General features: G+C 38.3%; 1 protein-coding gene across 2 annotated transcripts in view; it reads left to right on the top strand.

Annotated features, from left to right (window-relative positions):
• Nucleotides 1–25,030, top strand: part of B3GLCT (beta 3-glucosyltransferase) — a 65,939-nt gene that overhangs the window by 31,873 nt on the left and 9,036 nt on the right. For both annotated transcript variants that reach the window (XM_075084624.1, XM_075084631.1), the window contains 7 exons: nucleotides 2,018–2,094; nucleotides 6,160–6,271; nucleotides 11,319–11,455; nucleotides 12,777–12,840; nucleotides 18,734–18,865; nucleotides 19,840–19,909; nucleotides 24,116–24,229. In XM_075084624.1, the coding sequence (XP_074940725.1) occupies nucleotides 2,018–2,094; nucleotides 6,160–6,271; nucleotides 11,319–11,455; nucleotides 12,777–12,840; nucleotides 18,734–18,865; nucleotides 19,840–19,909; nucleotides 24,116–24,229 (706 nt within the window). The remainder of the gene's footprint in view (nucleotides 1–2,017; nucleotides 2,095–6,159; nucleotides 6,272–11,318; nucleotides 11,456–12,776; nucleotides 12,841–18,733; nucleotides 18,866–19,839; nucleotides 19,910–24,115; nucleotides 24,230–25,030) is intronic.

A 25,030-nucleotide genomic window follows, 5' to 3' on the forward strand; every position in this document is an offset into this window, starting at 1 on the left:
CTCAGGCCTGCTCCTGCATGCCCACACCCAGGCGTGCACACGCTATGGATCCTCCCAGCAGCTTTAGACACTCATAGTATCCTTTAGTTGACCCCTGGCTTCCCTGTTGCCTCATGCACAGACACACACATGCAAATGGGTCTTTCTGGTACCTGGTGCAGACTTACAAGACTATCAGTAGCTGACCCTTGCACCCCAGAGGCTCTCCTGTAGCTGGGACCTCCTGTCTCTTTCAGTAACCAACTGTTAGGCCCCTTGGTCTCCCCAGTGTCTGCCTCAGGCTTGCAGCTGCTCTGATACCTGGCTCCCAAGCCTCTTCTACTCCTAGTCCATCTTGATGCTCATGAGCAATTACACACACCGAAACACACACACACCATGCATGCACCCCACTCTCCCCTGAAGGTCCCCTTTCCAGTTGCAGGCGCTCCGACCTTCAAATACACAGAGACACACAGAGCCTCCTGCCCAGCAGTTACAAATGGAATTTAAGATGACAGGACAGACTGCAGTGATCCGTGCAGGGCATGGCCAGACAAGCTTCCCAGCCAGCAATCTGTTTCAAGTGACCAACCGCTTTTTTCCCTGTGTTTACCAATGGTTGTTCCTCCTCAAACCACCCTGATCCCTCTTTTCCTGGTCTTTTGTCTTCCCTAAGCATCTCGTAATAAGGTTTGTGCCATCCCAAGGTGCTCTTCTGAATCCTGTAATGAGTCCTATGCCCCTGTAGGCAGTAGCCCCTTGTCAGGCTATAAGGTGAGTAGGGAGCCTTTTCCTTCTCTTTAGCTAGTGAGGGTCACAGCTGGACAGGCTTATGGCTCCCCTGGGACAGCCTTGGGGGGAGCTGGGTCAGGGTGCTCCCTTTTCTCCAGTTACATTGCTGGCACTCCTACCCTGTTACTGTTCCTCTGTGCTGCTTTGTGTTTATGGTGATGAGCCTTTAATCACGTAACAGGTTGTAAAATGGAAAGGTGGGATGATCATTTACTTGCTAGTATAAAATCATTTAGGTTAAAGTGCAGTGCTTTGTTAGGTTAATTGTTGTAATGGGATGTAGTTAGGTGGTGAGGAAGTTTAGATAAACTGGGAGGCTAGGCTTTTCTGGCAGGAAGATTTTTTGCTTCAGTACTGGTACAGTTACCTAACCCAAAGGATTTAGATCTTTGTAGAGGCAGCTGAGACTCTAATGATGCTGCAGCAGAGAATTGTACTTCCAAATGCAGTAAATCAATAGAGTAAGATACTGCCTATATATGTAGAGGGATATATGTATAAATATCCCACTTTTTACATGTCTAATCTAGTGAATAAATGATGCACTTTGTTTTATCAGAGGACTGTGTTTTAAAGGGTGTTTTCTTGGGAACTACCCCAGAATGACAGCTTGTCTGCTAGACATCAGAATCTGCCCCACCAAAGAGATAACAAAAGAGCAAAGAAATTTATGAAAAGCTTTTCCTTTGTAGGAAGCTTCTTTGATTTTTTTTCGGGAATAAAAAGTGCTAACTCCTCATTTTGATTTTTGTGTAAATCCATGGGTTTTCGTCTTGATGTTAACGTGAGAGGTCAAAGCTGAACTCAGCAAAGTATAGAGTGGTAGAACTCTCACATAAGCTCTGTGTAATGTAATTGCCCAACAGAAGCCTTTGTAGAATACCCTACGTTATTTATAAGTCTTTCTTTACAGTGGTGGGATTTTATGATGTGGTAAGGAAATTAGGATGATATATTGCTGATTTCATGGGACCTTTACAAAACATTTAACTTGAAATGTATTAGCTTTGTATCTAACAAAGAGTTAAGAAATAAAGAGTCGAAAGAAGTACTTTCCCTAAATTGTAGGTCACCTTGTTTTGTACCTATCCTAAGTCATCAATTCTGCAGGTCTCCTTGCTGGTAAAAAACAATGAAGAACTAAGTAGTCATGCCAGAGTAATTTTTTTAAGATTAGTTGGTGTTTAGGGAAAAAAGTGCATATAATTCAAGTTTAATGGGAATATTTTTGTTTTTCTTAAAGGAATTACCTACGGTTCTGCTTATTCATCAGATGGATGGGCACGAAGGTGCATGGACAATATTACCATTAATGAGAGAGTAAGTATAATGAATGCCAGTTACTTTTGGAATTTTTTGTAACCAAGAATATAAATATTAATTAGACATCTTTTTTCAGTGGGAAAGTTTTGGAATGCAAGTTGCAACCTTATCTTTTCACCTTCTTACTCTATTTTTTTGCTGTTTGTTTTGCGAAACAATTTTCTGTTAAATTTCATTAAATAAGAGAAAGCTATTTTAAATGAAAGAGCAACAATAATATAATGTAACTGACCAACTCCTTCTTCAAAGCATTGTGAGTTTTAAAATTATTAGGGAAGTAAACTAGTCAAAAAATACCATTTTAAAAATCTGTAATTTCATATTTGATCCCACTTCTCACAGTGTAAGGGGTGAGGTATTTCAGAACTTGTGACCTTTCAGATTACTTGGCTGAATGAAGTGGATAAATAATTTTTAAAAAATAAATAGTTTTGCCTGTTTGGGGTTTCTATCTTTTATTGCTTACAGTGTTTCTAAGAGGTGGTATGCCTCAATAGTGAAAAGGTGTAGGTTTCAACATCTTTTTAGAACCTTATATGGCCAGTTTTCATCTTAGGATGGTCAGAGAAGACAGGTAATATCAAATATCTTTTCTTCTTAGCTTTTGCAGATGTCTCCGAGGAAGACATGCTGCATTTACATGATAGTATATTGCAAAATTTCAGGAAGTAATGATGTTTGTTTCAGAAACTCCTAAAGCTCCATGGTGCTGAAGGCTATTCTTTGCCTAAAACTTGCTTTTGAAATGATGCCAGAGGCTCTGCAGCCTCTTGAGGCTTAATTTAGTTAATATAATTTGTTAGAGTTATTCAGAGGATGTTTTTGTTTTGGCTTGAGGTTTTTTCATCAGAGTGGTAGCAGGACATGATGCCTTTCCTTCTGCTTTCCATTGCTTTCTGTGTGCATAGAAACATGAAAATAATGCTTGTGTAGTAGCTATCTTTGAGATACATATAAACTGTGAAATGAAGCAGAAGGAGACTTAAAGTAAATTGAAAAACTGGAAGATGATGTTCCAACTATCAGTCATCTTTGTTTTTCATTCTTAGGTCCTATTTCACTGACCTAGTGGCTCCTCTTCTGAATTATGTATGTCTTGGTGATAGGGTTTATGGATACAGCTCTTAAAATATGGCAAAACTCAGAAGCAAAAATACAAATGCTCATTTGTGTGATAAAGCAGAAGAAAATTCTTCAGAAGTCAGGAGAGTAATCTTAAGTGGAAGATTTCCATCTTGAGAATTCAGGAACATGGATTTCCTTGTGTCTGCTGTTCCACTTACCCCTTTTGGCAAAACGAAGATATGGGGTAGTTTAGAAGTATGCCGATGTTGTGAGGCTTTACTGTTTAGTTTTCTCAGTGGACAGAAGAGGAGGAAGGGAGAGCAGCCCATTCTGCAGCAGCTGATGATGCTTGGAATTGTCATACAAGATACATTCTTACCTGAAAACTGCTTTCAGAAGAATGGTTTTCCTCAGCTCTTTAGTTGTCAGCTTTTTTAAGGAGGCCTCTAAACAGTTATGACAATCCTTAATTTTTAGTTCTTGGGCACAGGTTAATTTTGACAAAGTACTTCATTTTAGAAGATGTAATAATACATCAATGGATGTCTTATGACACAGTACCCTTACTGTTTCCAGAAGGCCCATAACATCTCTTCTCAGCAACTACGTTCATTAAGCAGAGAAGAAATCCCATTTTGAAATTATTACCCCCAAACTGGATCTTGCCTGAGTATCTCCAATGGCTCCTTGCAACCTGAAATCCAGATTTATGTGCTGTGAGATCTACAAAAGACTCTTTGCAGGCCTTAAATACTTAGCCTTGAATATCATTCTGTTTGTCCATCAATAGCTAGATGAACAGATCATTCTTTTTGTGAACTTGCATGTGCTGTATTCACAAGATGCAGTAATTCTTTTCATGGGGTCATTCTAGTGTTTTGTCCTTACCCTTCACCTGCCTGCTTTCATGTAAATCGAGATATTTCTCTACTAAAGTTCTAGCTGAGCTCTAAAGCATGAGAGGAAAGCCTTCAGTCTTCACGGGGCATTGAATACTGTACATTATTTTAAAACCTGAGGATGTCTCATACCCTTTCTGTACTTGTTTGGCAAGTTTTAGAAGGAACAGCTAGAAGGTGTCTTTCCCAGCGATTGTATCTTGTTTGCTTGCCTGAATGGTAGAGAGTTGCCCCGATTTCAGTGTTGGGTAGGCAACAAGTATATGCTTCTAAGAACTAAAAGGGTGAATGGATTGTGAGTTCTTCTGGCTATTATAGTTTAGCAGATGAAGTATCATAAACAGAAAGCAGTGAATAATCAAATACCATTGCAAGACACAGAGGAAAGGTAGCTTTATGGGAAGATAATTGTCATGGTTTAGCCCCAGCTGGCAACCAGGTGTCATGCAGCTGCCCACTTACTCTCCCGCAGTGGGAAGGAGGACAGAATCAGAAGAGTAAAAGTGAGGAAACTCATGAGCTGAGATAAAGACAGTTTAATAGGTAAAGCAACAGCTGTGTGCCCAAGCAAAGCAAAACAAGGAATTAATTCACTCCTTCCCATGGGCAGGCAGGTGTTCAGCCATCTCCAGGAAAGCAGGGCTCCATCACATGTAACAGTTACTTGGGAAGACAAACACCATCACTCCAAACATCCTCTCCTTCTTTCTTCTTCCCCGAGTTGTATATATGCTGAGCATGGCATCATACAGTATGGAATATCCCTTTGGCCAGTTGGGGTCATCTGTCCTGGCTGTGTCCCCTCCCAGCTTTGTGTGCACCCCCAGCCCACTCGCTGGTGGGGTGGGGTGAGAAGCAGGAAAGGCCTTGACTCTGTGCAAGCCCTTGCTGAGCAGTAACTAAAACATCTCTGTGTTACTGACACTGTTTTTTGTAGCACAAATCCAAAACACAGCCCCATACTAGCTATCGTCAATAAAATTAACTCTGTCCCAGCCAAAACCAGCACAATGACTTGTCCCAGATGAAAGAAGACTGAACTAGCTTAACACCTGACAACTATCTGGTGCTTCTAGCATGTAATTAAAAGACCTGCAGAGGCAGGTATTACATGTATTACATGTTCTAGCATAAGTATTTTTCAGATAGTGGGTTTGGGTGTTGGGTTTGGTTTGGTTGTTTGTTTTTTTTTGTAAATACCATTCCGTAAAACATAAATGATCCTATCACCCTTTTTTACTTACTTTTGCTGACTTACATTTCTGTTGTTTATTTTCATTGCTGATTTCATCAGTAGACAATGCTCTAGAGGAAGAAATCTGTAATGTTTATAGATGCTAATTTTTTTATCCGTCTCCTCAGATGATGTGTTTAATTAAATCAATGTAAAAGCTATGCAGAGGAAACTGGACAAGTAAAGATTGGAGGTATTTACCATTAGGATGTTATGAATTAAGAAGGCTTTGTTTTGCTAATTAGTGGAAGAATTAAGGTAGGAGGAGTAGAGAAATGAGGAACAAGAATTTTCTGGAGTCAGGAATCCTGCATAGAGATTAGTGTTAGCTTTGAGGAAGGTAGTGGAGTCCCTTCAATCTGTGAAGTTTCACTGTACTGAAAAAGCTAATGAAGTTTTTAAGTTGCAGATGATGATTAAGATCATTGTCAAACAGCTGTGAGAAAACCTGTTATTAGATGTTTTTGTGATTTTTGCAGGGGTGTTAGATGCCCAACAGTGGGGCTTCTTGGAAGAAAGTTAAGGTACTATGGGGAAGGTAACTTTAACCTACCTATAAACTGAACTCATAGATGGCTGTTAGACCTGTAGCACCTATACATTTCTGAGTGGACATTCTTTTATGTATCTCTATTCCCTTCTTTCTGGAATAACTGGTGCTATATAAATAGATAGCAGCGGAGGCAATATCTTTATCCATTCACTGTAGCCTTTGATATATAATTCTAAGTTAGTAGTAGAAGTTTATGTTTCTGTGTAAAAGAATAATTGATTGCAAAGTACTTATATTTGGGGATTGTGGGTTGAATCTATCATTCTGTTCACAAGCCAGTTTATTAGTAAAATGTTAATTTCTTTTGTTAGCTTCTCTGTTACCTATGGTGGGAACTCCTCATGGATTTTCTTCTGTGAAGAAGATACAAGAATACAAGTTGTAAAGCTGCTAGAAACACTTGGAAGATTTGATGCATCTAAGGTGAAAGAAAAATCTAGATATTTAACTTTCTTCTGAATGTGCTTGAATGGGTTTTTAGATGAAACGTGGAATCATTTTAAGTACAAAAGTATAAATACAGGATTTTAGAGTTCCTACTTACAGAACAGTTTCTGTGGTCCAGAATTTAATTTGATAACACTGCCTGGATAGCTCAGAGCTCCAAGCATTGGAAAAGATGTATCCAAACATCTTAAAATAGGGAGAAAGGTTTCTGTGGCTGAGGCTGAGAGTGAGCAAGGTGTTTAACATGAAGCAGGATGAGTGCCTGTCTAGCTGTTGAAGAACTGTTAAAATTGAGCAGAGGAAAGATTCCTTCTGTGGGTAGTCTGAAAATGAGGCAGTATCAGTAAAAAGATGAATATAGTCTGCTGTGTGGTCCCCTCTCCCCATTTTCCTGTCTGTCATCAGTTCTGATTATCATCAGACAGATTGACTGATGTTAGTTTGACTAACTGTCTCTGAACTAATATAGTAGGCTATTTTATTTGCATTCTGTTTCTGAACTGTCTTGGTGATAAGACAGTTTTCCCTACCTGTTGGAAAAGAAATGCCAAAAGACTTGCAGAACAAAAAAAAAATGCAGTCACCAAGGAACAAAGTAAATTTGGCAATGCAACTGACACAAAAGCTGGTAATGTTTAGAATTCTCAGTGTTCAGAAAAAAATTCAGCTTGATGTCCGTCCTTTGTCTGAAATAAAAGAAGCCAAAATCTTCTCTGAAGCATGTTTTGCCTCTTATTTGTTACCTTGACTGAGTATTGAACTCAGCTTCAGGTCTCACTTCAGCATATTTATTTCTTTTGCAGGCAGATGGCCTTGTCATGTTTTCTCAACAGTTTTTTTCTAAAATGGTAATCATAATGATTCAGAGATCTTACATTTTTAAACACTTTTCAAAATGGCTGACTGAATGTATTCAGGCCTTTGGAATATCCATTTATTTCTGTGTCAGAAACACCTCCTAATCGATGTTCTCAGAAACATAAACATTTTTGTTCTAGATGAAGCCCTTATGCCAGTTTTAATTTCTCCTTTGCATTACATGTAAATTCTTTTACAATAACAAATTATGCTCCAACCTTAAAAGGAAAATAGAATATTTTGCTTTTGTACATAGTAATTGTCATCTTAGTGTAACAGTCTATAACTGATTCCTTATATACAGTAGTAGTTCATTGTCACAAAATTTAAGATGAGGTAGACCAGAATGAGCTCATTCATTATTCATTTTAAAATGACAGCAGTCTGCATAATAAAAAGCTGGTATACTTTAATCACAATAAAAGGTCTGCAAAGGACATGTGAATAGTTGATGAATTTGCAGCTTTCAATCTGGATACGTAGAGATTAGTAACAGAACTATTGAAACTGATATGAATGTAATACCGAGTGAAAACAGATGTGTGAAAGCATCATGAGAGACTGTGGAGGAGTGTTAAGGTAATGACCTGCATTGATAACCTAGGACATTATTGACTGCAGTAAAACTACAAAACTCACAAAAGTGAGGAGTATCACATTTATGTAAAGACCTCAAGGCAAGCACTTAGATGGTGAATTATATCTGAACATGAGGAAAAACTTTTTTACTGTGAGGGTGACTGAGCATTGGGACGGATTGCCCAAAGCGGTTGTGGAGTCTCCATCCTTGGAGATAACGCGCAAGCTGTCTGGACATGGTCCTGGGCAACCTGCTGTATAGGTGGCCCCTTCAGGAGGGGAAGCTAGTCCAGATGATCCCCAGAGGTCCTTTCCAACCTCAACCCCTCTGTGATTCTGTGTTTCAACAGAAGATTGTCTCAACCTGTGCATTCATAATGGAAGGTGGCAGCAACGTTAAACTAAATTGAATCACAGAATGGTAGGGGTTGGAAGGGACCTCTAGAGATCATCTTGTCCAACGCCCCTGCTTGAGCAGGTGCACCCAGAGCAGGGGGCACAGGAACATGTCCAGGTGGGGTTTGAATGTCTCCAGGGAAGGAGACTCCACAGCCTCCCTGGGCAGCCTGTTCCACTGCTCTGTCACCCTCACAGGAAAAAAGTTTTTTCTCATGTTTAGGTGGAACTTCCTGTGTTCCAACTTGTGCCCATTGACCCTTGTCCTGCCATTGGGCACCCCACTGAAAAGAGCCCAGTCCCATCCTCTTGACACCCACCCATCTGATATTTATGAGTACTGATAAGATCCCTCCCTCAGTCTTCTCTTCTCCAGGTTGAACAAACCCAGGTCTCTCAGCCCTTCCTCATAAGGGAGATGCTCCAATCCCCTGATCATCTTGGTAGCTCTCCGCTGGACTTGCTTGACCAGTTCCCTGTCTATCTTGAACTGGGGTGCCCAAGACTGGACACAGTACTCCAGAGGTGGGCAGAGAAAAGGGGGAGGATAACCTCTCTCAACCTGCTGGCCACACTCCTTTTAATGCACGCCAGGATACCAATGGCCTTCTTGGCCACAAGGGCACATTGCTGGCTCAGGGTCAGCCTGTTGTCCCCCAGCACTCCCAGGTCCTTCTCAGCAGAGCCGCTTTCCAGCAGGTCAGCCCCCAGCCTGTACTGGTGCCTGGGGTTGTTCCTCCCCAGGTGCAGGACCTTGCACTTGCACAATTTGGCACGTTTGTCTTGGTATTTGTGAGTAAGGGATACAAAAGTGAGTGAGTAGAATCAAATTGATTAGCAAGTTAGGTAAAGTCTCCTCTGCCCTCTCTGAGGTCTGGTACTGAGTTTTGTTGCATTACATTCCTTCAGCTGTTAAAGTGTTCGAAAGACTCAGGAGTGCTCTGATTAATGGTAGGTGATTTTTGCCGTTTTTGAAGCACAACAGATTAACCATCTGGTGGATGGTAGTCATCCATAATGCAATAAATCTTTTTTTTTAATCCTCATTTTTGCCTGTGTGCAATTTGATAACCATCTTTCTTTAAGTTGCTTTGTAAGTTCCTTTGCATATAACTAATTTAATCTTGTAAAGCCAGCCTGCACAGATTGACTTGTACTACATAGCAGTCTAGTAAATAAACAATGTTATGACCAAATAAGCTTGGAGAATATTGTCTGTAACCTGGAATGCCTGCACTATGATTTGTGGCTTAATATTGCCAGAAATAATATTAAGTGAAAGCCCAACAAGGGTATATGTATGGGCTTAATTTTTGATGTTTTATAGATAAAGGAAAGTAAGGTGTTTATTTTTTTTAATCCGTAGATTTTTTTGGTGTAAGAGGGGAGAAATGTGCAGAATTAATGGGAAATGCACTCAGTGCCACACACACATACACATACACATGCATACCATGTTATGCTTGTATCGGTCCCTCAGAGAGTCCGTGTTCCTGGCAGAGGTGGCATCCCATATCTTTGACTTATGTTGCTTATATGGGCCCTGGCCATCCTTGCAGAGGTGGGGTTCCTGAAGCAGACAGCACCCCATAGCCTTGACAGAGTCTGTATGGCAAGATGAGCATCCTGGGTAGTTCCCGAGGGCTGCCCTTTTATTGCCTTTTGGGGAGGCAGGTTGAGTCCTGGCTGGAAGCCAGAGGGGTTGCTAGGCTCAATGTCCTCTGGGGCAGCCATGCTTGCATATTCTTGCCAGGCTCAGCCAGTTGGTTTTGGCTGGAGTGTCTCCTGGTGCATGCAGGCCTCTCTTCTGCTATTTGCTGACTGCTGCACCATGGCCAACTCTCAGTCATTGCTCCTCATCAACTCTGGGAAGCTATAAAATTTAGCTAAGTCTATATAGCAACATCTGCTTGGAGTTAGAAGGATGACTGTTGAGACGCGAGATCCTCTTGGAGTTAGACTCCTTTTTTTGGATGTTTCTACATTACTTTTGCTTGAATATTTTCCTTTTTTGTCTTGAGTTTTGTGTAAATTATTTCTTTGTCTCGTGTGAAGTGTATGAACTGGGCTAATGCCTTGAAGGAATTTTTCATTGTTGCCAGTAGTTGCCTCTTTAAAAGAGGAGAAAAATCAAATATGACAGGGAGCATGGAGAAAGAGAATCTTTTGTGAAAAAACAGTTTTCTTGACTTTGAATCTATTTTAGTGGTGAATTGTCAGGAATTGATAAATTGTCAGGAAAAAGAAAAGCCTGAGTTACTGTCATAATGCAAAGAACTTCATACTTTAAAGATTTAATATAACCATTAAGGTGATTCGGAATTCTGATTGTTTGTACTTGTAGGCCTGAGAAGCAGTTTTTATATATTTCTTTTACATTATAGATATATATACACCTCTATTCTTTTTTCCCTTCATTACAGTCCTTATGCTGCAAAAAATTTGGGTGTATACTTGTTTTATATCCGTTCTAAACAGAAAGATTAAGACAACTGACAGTGATGTTCAAGTAGTAGTATTGAAGTCTGTTAATTATTTTCAGATACAGCAGAGTCAGCAATAAATTCTTAAACACTGTTATTTAAAATCTTACTACTGCTACTACTACTTAATTTTTTACTTTACAAATGCATACTTGAGACCTTCTTCATTTAACTGTTTTGAAGATCAGGGTATTTAAAATGTATTTGCTTTTTAAGTTCCCTGCATAAAAGAGGCTAGACAGATGGAAATTCAAAGCGGATATATGTAAAGTTCCTGAATGCAATGCTTTTGAGCGTCTCGTCTAGTCAATAGTCTGGGCAGTTAAGCCCTGGAACAGGTTGCCAAGAGAGCTTGTGGAGTGTATTCAAAACAGGACTGGAAAGAGTCCTGGGCAACCTGCTCTGGCTGACCCTGCTTGAGCAGGGAGATTGGACTAGACAATCTCAAGAGGCTTCTTCCAGCCTTGACCCTTCTATGGTTCTTTGAATAGGTGGAATCCAGGGCATATGCTGGAGTTTGAAAATACAGTATGTATTTGAATTCAGAGAACTGCCTTTAGTTTCATTTTTTTTGTCTGGATTATTGTGAAGAATAGGCTTCCCTTGTTTTTGTTTTCAGGTTTGCTTTATTCAGCATGAATGCAGTCATCACCTTCACTAAAAGGATGCTGTAGATGAACAAAATTGTTTCCTATATTCCTTTACAGGAGTGGTTTTTAGGTAAAGCATTATATGATGAAGACTCTACAATAATTCACCATTATGCCTTTGCTGAAAATCCTGCAGTCTTTAAATTTCCAGATTTTGCTGCTGGTTGGGCACTTAGCATTCCACTTGTTAACAAGTAAGAATTGAATTTTTAATCACTTCTTGCTTATTTATAGTAATTAAGAATGTTTAATTTATACAATTTTTCTAGATGCTAATCAATATTATTTTAGTGAGTTATGAATTTGTGTGGATTAATATTTTTCTATAAAAGATGAAGGTGTTCCTGCAGTATAGTTGAAGGTCTTATTGCACATCATGTAGATATGCAAAGTGAAATTTTAATTTTGAGCCATCTTTGAATTGAAGCTGCTGATTGCAGTTTAGCTATGGCGGACAGCTTAAGATGTACTTGACCAGCACAGGCTGGCCTCTCATGGATTTGACTTCAGACCCTACACTGAGCTTTTGCTGCTGCCACCTATATTGTCAGCATCTGTGCCGATAAATGTAAGTCTGCTTTAGTTTGAGGATCTAAAGTGCGTAGCAAGACATTCAACCAGGCACAGTAATGTACAACTAGCTCTGTGTATGCCTACATGGACCTGCTCCTACTATAAACCTACCAAGAAAATACTTCTTCGATAAAATTCCATTTCTTCCTTATTCTACACATTCTAAGCGTAATTATTATAAATAAACAGTTAGGAATTCATTAGTAGACAAGGGTACAGAAATAGATTTCTGTACCATTGCTGTGTGTGCAATTTATTTTGCTTCAATCTGCCTATCGGAAGAACATCATGTCAGCTAGTTAGTACTTTAGTCCAGTACTGGTCATTCAACTAGTTCAATATCATCTCTTGCCATTTTAAAAATGTATTCTCCCCAGACAGCAGTTTTATTCCTGGATTTTAGAGTGACTACATTGCCCTCCAAAAGTGTTTCTCATGCTATAGAGACAACCTAGATGTTTATTTCAGGTTAGATGCTTATTTTTTAAGTGAGATTTGAAAAGTTGATAGATTTCAGAAGTTGAATACATCTTGCTGTAGCAAGCATTGATGCTTTCATAAATTGAAGGTGCCTAAATACTGTGCTTTGTAATACACAAAAAGAGAATATTGTCTGAAGTTTGAGATGCTGATCAATACTGAGCTTCAAATGTGCTGCTTCCTTTAATGATGAGAACTTTCTTCACGGGCAGGAAGAATGTATCAAAATGTGTCTGCTGAAAACTAATATTAGCATCATCACACTATGCTCAGATAAAAAAAACGGTATGAAAAAGAAATATAAGGTGCTTCTTAGGGCAATAAATACAGGTGCGATTTTTTTTTCCCCCTCATAAGATGGTCAGTAATACCAGCCACACTTTGTTGCATACACTAGTGATTGATTTCTTTTTTTAATGTTTTTCTTTTTTTGAGTAAATGTCTTCATCTTTAATTGTATAGGCTTGCAAAGAAGTTGAAAAGTGAACCACTCAAGTCAGACTTTACAATAGATTTAAAGCATGAGGTAAGCAGTGATGTGATGAAAGAAAAAATAGTCTCAATTCTATATATTTGAATGATGACAAACGATAATGGAAATAACAGGGTTTTCTTAGACTTTGCTAAAAAGGTGGACTGCAATGGCATGTTTAATTTCTTTCCCTTTAGAATATTGTAATACTTTAAAACTATATTTCAAACATAGAATAATTCATTAATATAATTGCATTGATATATGAATACATACATGATTGTATACAGTAAGGTATCTTCTAAGGCTTGCTCTATAAAGGAGAAAGACTTCCAATCCGTGAAGTTTAAGCTGACATGAGTAGTATCTCAGATACTAGCCAGCCTCACTCACTTTCGAAATCAGACTCTTAAGAGTTAGGTATGATGGACTTAATTTCCTCAAGCTATTTAAACTAACTGTTGTGTGAACAATCAGCTCAGCAACTTGTACCATGAAAGCCTGGAATTATTTTTTTTTTCTTCTGGTTTGCAACAGTTTTAAAAGGTAGGTACTAGGTCTTTCAGAGAATAAGTGAGTTGTCTGAAAGGAATATGAGAAGAAAGGAGTGGGGAGATCTGAAAGATCAGTGCTACCTTTTCTGAAGCTTTTTTATTTTTTCTGCCTTCAAAATGTTTGTGCAGACCAGGGTTTTCTACTGTCACCAAAGTGAACTCCTGAACCAAGGTAGAAGGGGAGGATGAAGGGGAGGAAGTCTTGTTTAATATCCAGTCTTCTTTAATATCTTTATCAATGATCTAGATGAGGGGATCGAGTGCACCCTCAGTAAATTTGCAGGTGACACCAAGTTGGGTGGCAGTGTTGATCTGCTCAAGAGTAGGAAGGCTCTGCAGAGGGACCTGGACAGGCTGGATCGATGGGATGAGGTCAATTGTATGAGGTTCAAGAAGGCCAAGTGCCGGTCTTACACGTGGGTCACAACAACCTTGGGGAGGAGTGGCTGGAGAGCTGCCTGGTGGAGAAGGACCTAGGGGTGTTGGTTGACAGCCAGCTGAACATGAGCCAGCAGTGTGCCCAGGTGGCCAAGAAGGCCAACAGCATCCTGGCTTGTGTCAGGAATAGTGTGGCCAGCAGGACCAGGGAAGTGATCGTGCCCTTGTACTCAGCACTGGTGAGGCCACACCTTGAATATTGTGTTCAGTTTTGGGCCCCTCACTACAAGAAAGACATTTGAGTTGCTGGAGCGTGTCCAGAGAAGGGCAATGAAGCTGGTGAATGGTCTGGAGAACAAGTTTTATGAGGAGCAGCTGAGGGAGCTGGGGTTGTTTAGCCTGGAGAAGAGGAGGCTGAGGGGAGACCTTATCGCTCTCTACAACTACCTGAAAGGAGGTTGTGTGTTGGTCTCTTCTCCCAAGTCACTAGTGATAGGACAAGATGAAATGACCTCAGGTTGCATCAGGGGAGGTTTAGACCAGATATTTAAATTGGAGAAATGTCTTCCCTGAAAGCATGGTCAGGCATGGGAAGAGGCTGCCCAGAGAGGTGGTGGAGTCACCATCCCTGGAGGAATTTAAAAGACATGTAGACATGACACTTCAGGGCATGGTTTAGGAGAAATGGTGGTGTTGGGTTGACAGTTGGACTTGCTGATCCTAGAGGTCTTTTCCAACCTTAATAATTCCATGATTCTATGATAATCTGGAAATAAGATTGCCGATTTTGGCCTGAAATTATGAGTGATGTTGAATTCAGTATAATTTTTTAAAAATCCTAGAAGTCAACTATCAATTGTGGTTCTGGCTCAGAAAAAAAACCCACCTTACTTCAAACTACTGCTGCTGTTCCAGATCTTTATTCTGTAATGATTATAAACCTTATTTCCAACATAAATCTACAGTGTATTTGTACAGCATAACTTGGTAGTATATTTAAATGAAATTGATTTTGTGCCAAAACTATTGTTTCACATTTCAAGTTTCCCCTTCTTGACTGATGTATTTTTCAAAATCAACTGGACCCCCCATAACTTTCATTTTGCTACAAGAAACAAAGTGTTTCTTTCATCTGTTAATTTTTCTCAATAAAAGACCTTGTTAAAAGACACTGTTAATCTTTTTGTGAGTTACCTCAAAGTTATTCATATATTCCCAATATTTCAGTCTACCCTAGCACTAACAAAGCCTCTAAACGGTGTCATTAAAAAAAAATCATTAGCAGACATTTCTTTTATGTGCCACAGATTGCTTAATGAAAAACAACTGATCACTCGACTGTGAATGACTTCCATCCACTTCTTATTCCGTTAGCAGTTCCTTGCATATGTTTCATTTCAAATTTATTTCCACTGATAACCTGCTTCAGCCTGGTAGTTATTCTTTCTGCACCGTCTCGTTTCTCCCTAGAGACAGTTCCATTCCCCCTCATTTATTTTATAAATCACCATCTTCTCCTTCTTCAATAATTTTTATCTCTACATCCTTCATCTGTGAATCAAGACTGACAACAAATCAAAAGATATAATCTGTGATCTGTAACGATTGTGTGTAATGTTTAATTTTATGAAGAATTATAAATGTTAAGTAATGTTTTAGTTTGACAGAGTCCTGATAACATATGCCTCTAGTCCTTGGTTTTTTATTGTGCTCTTTATCAGGCTTTTTTCACCCTTCTACTTTCCAAGTCCCTATTTCTTACATCAATAACATTTATATCACTTTCCGTATGGAAGGCCTATCTTGCAAATATGGTAAAGGGTTTTTGTCATGCTGCTGCTCATCTGTAGATTGTTTTTTAGACTTTTTGTATCCACACAATATACAGCATATTCGCTGATGCTTTTTCAAAACTGGAAGTGAACAATGGATTTTTAGTATATCTAAAATTAGATTTAAACTAGGTCTAACGCTAAGAATATTTTTTGGCTTTTTATTGTAAAACCATTCCAATTGTTTTAGGAACAGCCTGTCATCCTTTTCTATAAACCAAAATGGCAGTCTAACCTCACTTCTGAAATATGATAGCTTCACACCATTTTACAGCTCTCTGTTGAAGATCTCATATTCAGTGGGAAATCTTAGCACATTATGAACTTTCATAAATAATTCATGTTAAGTTACAATTGTTAAATATTCTTTGTGCTGCAGTAGGATTGTTTTTTTTGTTGGTTCATATGATAGACATTCCTTCTGAATAGCTGAATTCTCAACTAAGACAATCTTAAACTCTTTTCATTGGGGTGCCCAATGACAGGGCACAAGTTGGAACACAGGAAGTTCCACCTAAACATGAGAAAAAACTTTCCTGTGAGGGTGACAGAGCAGTGGCACAGGCTGCCCAGGGAGGCTGTGGAGTCTCCTTCCCTGGAGACATTCAAAACCCCACCTGGACACAGTCCTGTGCCCCCTGCTCTGGGTGCGCCTGCTCAAGCAGGGGGTTGGACAAGATGATCTCTAGAGGTCCCTTCCAACCCCTGCCATTCTGTGGTTCTGTGAAACTGTACTGGAAGCTCCACAGAAATCCCATCCATTGATGTTATGTGGTCTTCCACCTACAAGGCAGGGTCAAGAACCATTTACATCCCATAATGTGAATGTGGTGACAAGGCAAAAAGATAACCTTGGAGATGTGTATGTGTGTTTATTGGCTGCTCTTACCGCAAGCGCGTGTAATATGTTATTTCCATACTCCTCTACTCCAAGCACTATCAATAGTATTTTTCTTAACTGCCACTCATGCATATGCATTTTCTTCCCTATAGAGTGGTCTTTCCCTTTAGCACTTTGTTGAACTCACCTGTAACGCCAAGATCGTCTGTGTTTTCAGAATCATTTCTAAGAGAAATTAGAACTTGCAAACTGCGAAACTTGTTGTATTGAAAGAACCTGCAGCTGAGTTACAGTGGTTTAGCAAGTTGCTATCAGCTGAGCAATAGCAGTGACCATGTTTGTACTCACGGCTCCCAGTTGTCTGCATCCTCTCAATTACAAGGAGAAATACAGTAATTTGAACTTCTTTCAGTGCAATCAAACTAAATGTTTTTACTTTGCAGTTGAGGGGGTCTAAGAGCACATGTGTAGTTATGACAGCCCAGTTAAAACTAGCAACTTGCTAAAAAGTCATCACTTCATTGTGTTCTAGTATGTGACTGTACCCTAGATGTTTGCTGTCAAAAAATCTTTCAAATCTGGAAGCTGAAGTTTCAAAAATATGATTGTATTCTCAAGCCTGCCCCCAGTCCTAACAGGGCCTGTAACAAACTGGCACTTCTATTTTATTCCCTCTAAGTTCCAGAAATGGCTGTGTGCAAGTGGTTCATATTTTCTGAGGAATTGTCTGTAACTTAGAAATCTGGAATTGGTTTGGTGACTTGGGCCTGTCCAGACCATACTTAATGCTCTTGGTCTGCGCTGAGTTCTTCCTGAACACTGGGGAGAAGGAAATATGCCCTCTTAATAATAGCTTAATGATCACATTATTTGCTAAAAGAGGAGCTAAATTCTGGCCCAGGGGTGGTGGGGTTTCAAGCTAACAGTTCCTAAGTAGGCATAAAACAGTGTAAAGGAGACTCATTTTCACTGCTTTCAGTGTGTGCTGGGTTTGGTCCCATATTCCATTGAAGCACTTGTTTTCCACACAAGAGTCATTGGGAGTAAGTGTAAATAACATGGGAAACAGGAACTAGAACCCAGAACTGGTTTTCTTCTCTTTGAGGAGTCCTGTTCTCCCTCCATGCAGTAGAGTCAGACTCCCCTTTGCTACACTGTCGTGTTAGTTCCATGAATCTTACTTTTTGCACCATAATTCAGTTTCATGAGGTAGCATGGAGAGTCTCTGTCCCAGAATATCTATGGTTTCTTGGTGTAGGCACCCTTTTGAAAACTAGAAGCTGTAACTTCTGACTGAGGTAGAAGCAAACCTAGAACCCAGATCTACATTTTGAGTGTATGCTCGAACTGCTCTTATCCAAAGATGCTTTCACATCTTCGGCCTGTCCTCAAGAGAGGCTAAGCATCCAGAATCGGAGTGTGTGGCAGTGTATTCTCTGCCTTTTAGATTTTTAAGAACTTCATTTTGTTCTTACAAGTTTCTGAACAGTTTTATTTTTTAACGGTTTTAATTTTTTAACTGGTCTGAGGTAGGCATCCGGCAGAGAACTTTCCTGCCTGAATACTTAGTCTGGCAAAGTTATAAGCAGTGTAGAAGTATTGCAGTAGAAAGCTTGGGCAAGTCTAAGTGTTCTTGATGTGTCATGAAGTACAGATTGAGATACTATTTTTATTATGAATGGAATGTAAATACAAAGGGGTGTTTTATTAATCTTCACACATCACTGGTCTGCTTCTCCCTTTTTCTCTGTAAATTTCAGCTGGCTTTTTTGTCATTGCATTTAAAATGGACAAAAGTCTACTATAGGATACATATCTGTTACATTATCATTCATTGTATTTTACAGCTTCTCAGAGTTTCATTACTGATTTTGAGCATTTTAAATTGTCATCAGAGAATGGGTCTGTTTGAAAAGGCTGAAAATTGCCACAGAGGATGAAATAGGTCAAGCTATTCCAAATTATGAAAATAATTTAAAAAGAGCAACACAATAAGGATTTTTGTTTACTTTGAAAAAAGGTGTAAATATTTACCACTTCTTACAAAAGTTAAAGATTAGTCATTTTGACATGCTTCAATATATGAAACTAATTGTAATTCTATGAAACAAATTTTAAAACTTGTCTGTTGATAGAATGTCTTTTATAGCAAGAAAAATTGGCTTCAGAAAGTGAACAAGAAGTCAGATATGCAGCTAGTTAACCAACTAAGGAGCAAATCTTTTACAACATCCTGTATTTTTGTTTTCTTGTTAAGTTTGTCCTGTAATATGATTTCTTTGTATGACCTGAGAATTTTTATCCACTTCCATTATTGATACAAATGTGTTCTATTTTGATAGATTGCCCTGTATATTTGGCAGAAAGGGGAAGGACCACATCTTACGCCAGTGACCGAGTTCTGCACAGATGATATGAATTCATATAAGGTTGATCATTGTGCAACCACATTCAGTAATTTTCTGCCGCTTTGTGTAAGTACCATATTTTAAATACCATTTCCTTAGTAAAGGTAAAACTGTTATTAAAATGCATAATACCTGACTTCAAAAATCTCAAACCTTAAGAAAATATTTTTCAGTAAGTTTAAAAAAAAAGTTTGTTCTGGCATTTATCTGTTTTTGGATATACTTTCAGCCTTCCATGGCACAGGATATTTCCTGGCAAACAAATATTGCAGATGCTTTAATGTGCCTTTCTACCACAATGTTTAAGCAGCCCATGATCTATAAAATACGTCTCTCAACATTTCTATGGGGTACTGAAGTATAGATAATCTTTTTTCACAGATTGGAATCTAAAACTTCTTGAGGCTAAAGATAAAATATAATACAGTATTTGGTGCATTAAAGTACAACCCATCTCTTCTTACTCTAGGAGAATACATTTATGGTATTATGGGTTAACAGTTGCTAGAGGCCAAAAAGTGTCCCATGCTTCCAGGAGAGCAAAATTCTAGGTGCCAAAAAGGAAAACGAATAAAAAAAAGTTAAATGATTTTATTACAGTTGAGAAAATTCAAAGATTTCTACTGTATAGCATTTAAGCTTCTTTTTCCAAGTATGACACAGTACAATATGTTCTCATAGTGATTAGTTTCAAAGAAATGAAGAAAACATTATTTTTCAGATGAATCATTCTTAGTTCAACAAGTTCTACTACTCATTCTCTTTTCCTAATGATATGTGTTTTAATTCATGTTAGAATACAGCATCAGTGGAAAAAGTATTTCAATAATGTTATTTCAGGAATTTTAAACCACTAGTGACCTTTTTTTCAAGAGACAAAAATATACTTTCTACTGTATTACTGGTACACTATTCTACTTGATATGCTATACAATGGAAAGGTATTGTCTGTTTTATTATATGCATGGCCATACATATCCTATAAAATGTTACAGGCAGAGCCTGCAATTACAAAATTCTTCTTTGTTCTGTTCATATAGGGAGAGCCGGTGAAAAAGGAAGATGTCTTTGTTGCTGTAAAAACATGCCAGAAATTTCATGCAGACAGAAGTAAGTTGTTGGTTAGTCAAGGTAGTAGTTCTATGCAATATAGTTTATGAAATTAGTATTTAAAAAGCAAGCTGATATACGCTGTCTCTGTGGCTCTTTGGGACTAAATGTGTGCAAAATCCACTGGGAAACATGAAAACTCAGAATTGTAAACAGCTTATTCTTTAGGTAGAATATTTTTTTGCTCTTCAGAGTTCTTCAGGAGTGCTGTGAGATGTTTAAGACAAAAAATTGTCATTGTTTCATGTTTCATCATTAGGGATTGGTTTGCAAAAATCTTGAAATTGAACACCTAAATTAAAAATATGGATTAAGTTAGCTTATATTGTAAATTGGAGCTGTTGCAATATTAATTAGTACTGCAGCTATTAATATCCTTCAGTGTGTTTCCCCCAGATAATCGGTTCAGTTCTGTTCCTTGTACTAGCAGTGACAATTGTGCAGCTGTATGGTGGCTGATTTAGAAATTTGAACATGCTGAAAGCGCTCTCCCCTCCTCCTTCCTTTTGTCCTGCCCTCCCCTTCAGTAAAAGATTGAACAGCTTACACTGTCATATTGCTTCTGTCTGTTGTCACCCTATGCAACTGGATGTGCACAGGTGGTTTATAATGCTTGGAATGGGAATTTTTGTCTCTTGTAGAAACCTGGTCACCTGTAGTACTTTGTCCAAGCCATGGCCCAGATCAAGTCTCTCCCAAATGTGCAACACTATAGCATGTTTCATCTGAAAATTGTAGTGTTATACCAGTAATGACAGGCACCATGAAAATATGACCATGATACCCGTGGTTAAAAAAAAAAAACCCCCAAGGAAAAAACCTAGCGCAGACCGACAAGGTATGTCCAGTGGGTATTAACTTCCTTTGCAGAGGTACAGAAAATAAAGACAGACAGATGCTCAGCTTCGGCTAATACACAGTAAGGCTCAGCTAAGTTGAGGTAGATCCAGTATCTACAAAACTTGGAAAGAAAAATTCCAAATCCACTGATTTAACAGAAGACACTCTACCTACTTGGTGCCACCTACCGGTCCATTATAGTTTACTTCTAGACATTTTGTTAATAAGGAAATTCAAGAATGGATTTTTTTTCTGGGATTTTACTTGAATTTTGTGTACCCTTGAATACTCCAGGTGCATAATATTGTCACCGTTAGGCTTAGTTTATTCATAAGCTTAATTTAAATGATGATTCTTGGCAAGCAAAAAAAGAAAAAAAAAGAAAGAAAATTAAGTAATGGCTAGTAGTTGTACCAAATTTGGGAAGGGGAAGGGGGGGTTGTTGCCACACCTATTGTCAGAGGACAGGGTGAAGTTAAAAGCTCTTTTCTTAAGTAAGTCCCCCTTTGCTAGTGCATCGAAAACTGTAGGTGTGTCACTTCTAAATTTAGACTATTTGCCAGTTGCTGGTCTTTTTTCTTCAAAATAAGATTTATGGACATTTTTTTCTTAATGTTACTGCACTTGATGAAGACACATTTCTAGTGTTTTAATCACCTAATCATTAGGCTATGTTTAAAGTAGCTTTTGTCAAAACAAAATTGACTGTCCTGTAATTGGAGTTCACTGAAGAGTTCTCCTTTCTGGATCCATGTTTATTTTCTTACATCAAAATGAAAACAAAAAAAACCCCCAAACCTAGAAAGTCAGAAAAGAACATAAGCCTTCAGAAAGATAGTGTAAACACCCTTCAGGAAACACCTGTTGAAGACTGAGGAAAATTCTTGAACCTTCCTCACAGCTTCCAGTGTTATGCAATAGAGGATAATCTTAACTCAAGATTTTGAAAGCTTAATGGATGCCAGCTTCAGAGAGCTCCTTTTACCTGGTAAGTCATTTTTTATTGTATTGCAAAAACTGCATTAGTGCAACATTAAGGCTTGGAATTCAGTGTGCAAAAGCAACTAAATTTTACTTCAGAATTTACCTCAGATACAACTCTCCTTCTTACACATACCATATATGTTTACATAAGAAACTTTCAAGACTCAGACATGGTAGCACAAGTAAAATATAATTAAGAGCTTAGAGCTGACCTTCTATAAGTTTCTCTGCAGTGCGGTATTAAAACTTCTGTGGGATCGCAAGTATTAATACATATTGATAAATATTTACATCAACCGCTAGTCAGAAATTTCAAATAGTTGTTCTTTCTTTGGAACATATGAGTTGTTAGAAATTACGAAGTATTGTGGGATTCCGTTTACAATAGACATTAATCCGGATGGTGACACTTCTGTCAAAACAAGCAAGGAAAAGAGAAAGACACTTTAGCTAGTCACCCCCTTGTTAGACCACTTAACTGAGGTGAGGCTCAGGTCCTTGCTTCGGTGAACTTTTTTCATTTATACAAAAAAGGGGGACTCCACTGAAGAAATTGAGAGGCTCAGTCCATAATAACAGAAAAATGTTAAAGCACCCTACCGTGGTTGAGGTCCTTGGTTGGGAAAAGGTGAAACAGCCTTTACAGGTGCATCTCTTCTGCCAGGTGAAGACTGGAAGCATTTTGTATATCTGTGATGTTTCTGTATTGGGGCCTTTCTGAAAGGTTTCTGCTTTTGTTCTTCTGAGAAACACTTTTGCAGTAGAACATTTCCACAGAATAAGAGAATAATTTCCTGTGTACTCGTTTTTTTATTCTATTGGGTGGGGGGGAGACATTTACATGGCATTCGCTGTCAATTAATGCATGATTATGCAGTTTTTCTATGATGTAATGTGACTTTTTAGTACATAGGTGGTAATGTTAATGTACTGTGAAATTCCTGGCTTTATGTTTCAAAACTCCACTGTCGTGTTATATGAACACATTTTTGTATGTAATTCCCTTTGGATTTTTAATGCAAAAATTTGAGAGCAGTTTTTAGTGTCTAAAACTTTAAAAGTGGTATCATCCATTGCGCAATGCTACAGAAGTGGAATTCTAGTTTTTCCAAATATTAAAGCCTTCCCATTAGTGCATTGAGTTCTTATTGCTCTATCCTAACCATCACCTTCCAATTCATTTTCGTCTTACCAAACTGACTATTGATCAGTCAAGAATAATAAATCCTACAAGTCTCTGTGATCAGAATAGACAAAAGTGAGCAAGTAGGTAGGCAGCAAACATCAGATCAGGTGATGGATGATTCCAGCTCGGGGCTAAAATGAATTGTTCACAAGCACCAGAGTTATATAGCAGCAAAGGGAAGTTAGATAAATATTTCCTCCATTTAAAGAGCTAGCTGCTACTAATGAGACCTTCTGGATGGCGTCAAAGAACAAAAAGTGGACAAACAATGACAGCAGAATGCACGATGTTTCAGGGTAGTCGTTTATCTAAGTCCTGACCACTTAATTTTTAAAATGGAAAGAAGTCATTGATTTTAATCTGATCATTCTATGCCAAACATCCCACAGGTGTTTGGCTTTTTTTGTGTTATCCATGATTTGTTCACTCCTGGATATAATTTAAACATTCGTAGCATCATTATTAGAATTTCATATGATCAATTTTAAATGTTTATGTCAAATGGCAAGCTAATAAGGAAAGGATTGCTCTTGTCGAGAAGCATTAAGCAGTTCTCCTTTGAAAAGAATCTCCATGGTTTTATGATATTTATAAATGTCCTTCTGTGAGTGTGTCTTGAGACAGGTGCTTTTGAGGATTAACATGATGTTGCTGTCAGATGTGATGTATGTAACACAAGTGTAGTATTTCAAAAGGTGCATTTGGTCTGTTTCTGATTCAGAATATTTTACATGCTGTACAGTTGGGTGTGCTGTTTTTAAAATGCAACAATTTTGGTACTGGAAGAATGATTGATCTCTGATAGTGTTCATGCTTATGTGTACTATCAAGTCTACCACAGGAAGTGTAAAAGTAATGAATCCCGTACTTGGGTTAGCATAAATGTAAACATAACAGTTTTCAGTGTAATATGAATTACTTTAATGGATTAAACTATAGTCACATTTTAAAAGAAAATTTATTACTATATAAATAAAACTGCTCGGACTGGCTTTCATAAAAATGTAAAATTGTTTCTCTCTAAATATTGTAGGAAAGAAAAAAGAATGAACAGCTAGAACCATGATGCTGTATTTGAAACAGCATTTTCATTACCATGCAAAGGACTATGTCAGTTACCAAGGTGCATAAACATTTTGATCAAGTACTTATTTTAATGAATTTACTTAGTTTCAATGTCAATGATTGTTTTACAGTACCAGTCGTAAAGCAGACTTGGGAAAGAGAAGCTGCCCTTATTGAATACTACAGTGATTATGCAGACTCCTCCATTCCTACTGTAGATTTAGGCATACCTAATACTGACAGAGGTGAGCTGTTGACTGTTGTTGTCAGTTTTGCGCAAATAACTGTCTAAAGATGGTAAGTTTTATGGATGATATGTATATTTCATGTATAGTATATAATTTAGAAATTCAGTATTTCTGTAGCACATGTGTGCAGTCTAAACTAAAAGAAAGCTTTTGCCACGTGGCAGATGAATGGGGAGTACAGTTCACTTATGTAGGTAGAATGTTCCTTTTAGTAGAAACCTAAACACTGTGAATATGAAAGCATGGTACACTGATACACTCCAAGAGGCAAAAGTCAGTGTTGTTAGTCTGGGTAAGAGTACTAACTCTCGAGTTATTGATGATCCTGAGTAAGATTGTCAGTGGTAGCAGAAGTTATAGATTTATGTCGAAAGACCTCAGACAGTGCCAGCTAGTTACTGAGCATAAACTACTTGCCATATGGTATTCAAATATTATACGCTTCTGTCTAGTATGTCTTGATGTAAGCACAAAAACTAAATGTTAAGATTGGAAGATCTTTTTAGGACAAATAATACGGTTTTAAAGTAATTTACTTTGTGTTTGAATAGAAAAGAGTCTATGGATATGATGGCTTCTATGAGTTTATGAATTTTAGGGCTTTTTCTTTAATTTGATCTATTGTTCCTAGGCTTATAGTCTCTGCTACAGGCTATTAGTCACCTTCTGAGTTAGAGGTGTCAGAGCTGTGGCCTATGAGCTTTATCTGGCCCACTAGGTCAGTTTTTCTTTTGTCAGTTGTTCAGCTGCCCTGTTTTTGTCCTCCACAGGGTCTATTAGAGGCAGAGAGCGAATAGG

The sequence above is a fragment of the Phalacrocorax aristotelis genome, chromosome 1 (genome assembly GCF_949628215.1).
Source record: "Phalacrocorax aristotelis chromosome 1, bGulAri2.1, whole genome shotgun sequence".
Taxonomy (NCBI): domain Eukaryota; kingdom Metazoa; phylum Chordata; class Aves; order Suliformes; family Phalacrocoracidae; genus Phalacrocorax; species Phalacrocorax aristotelis.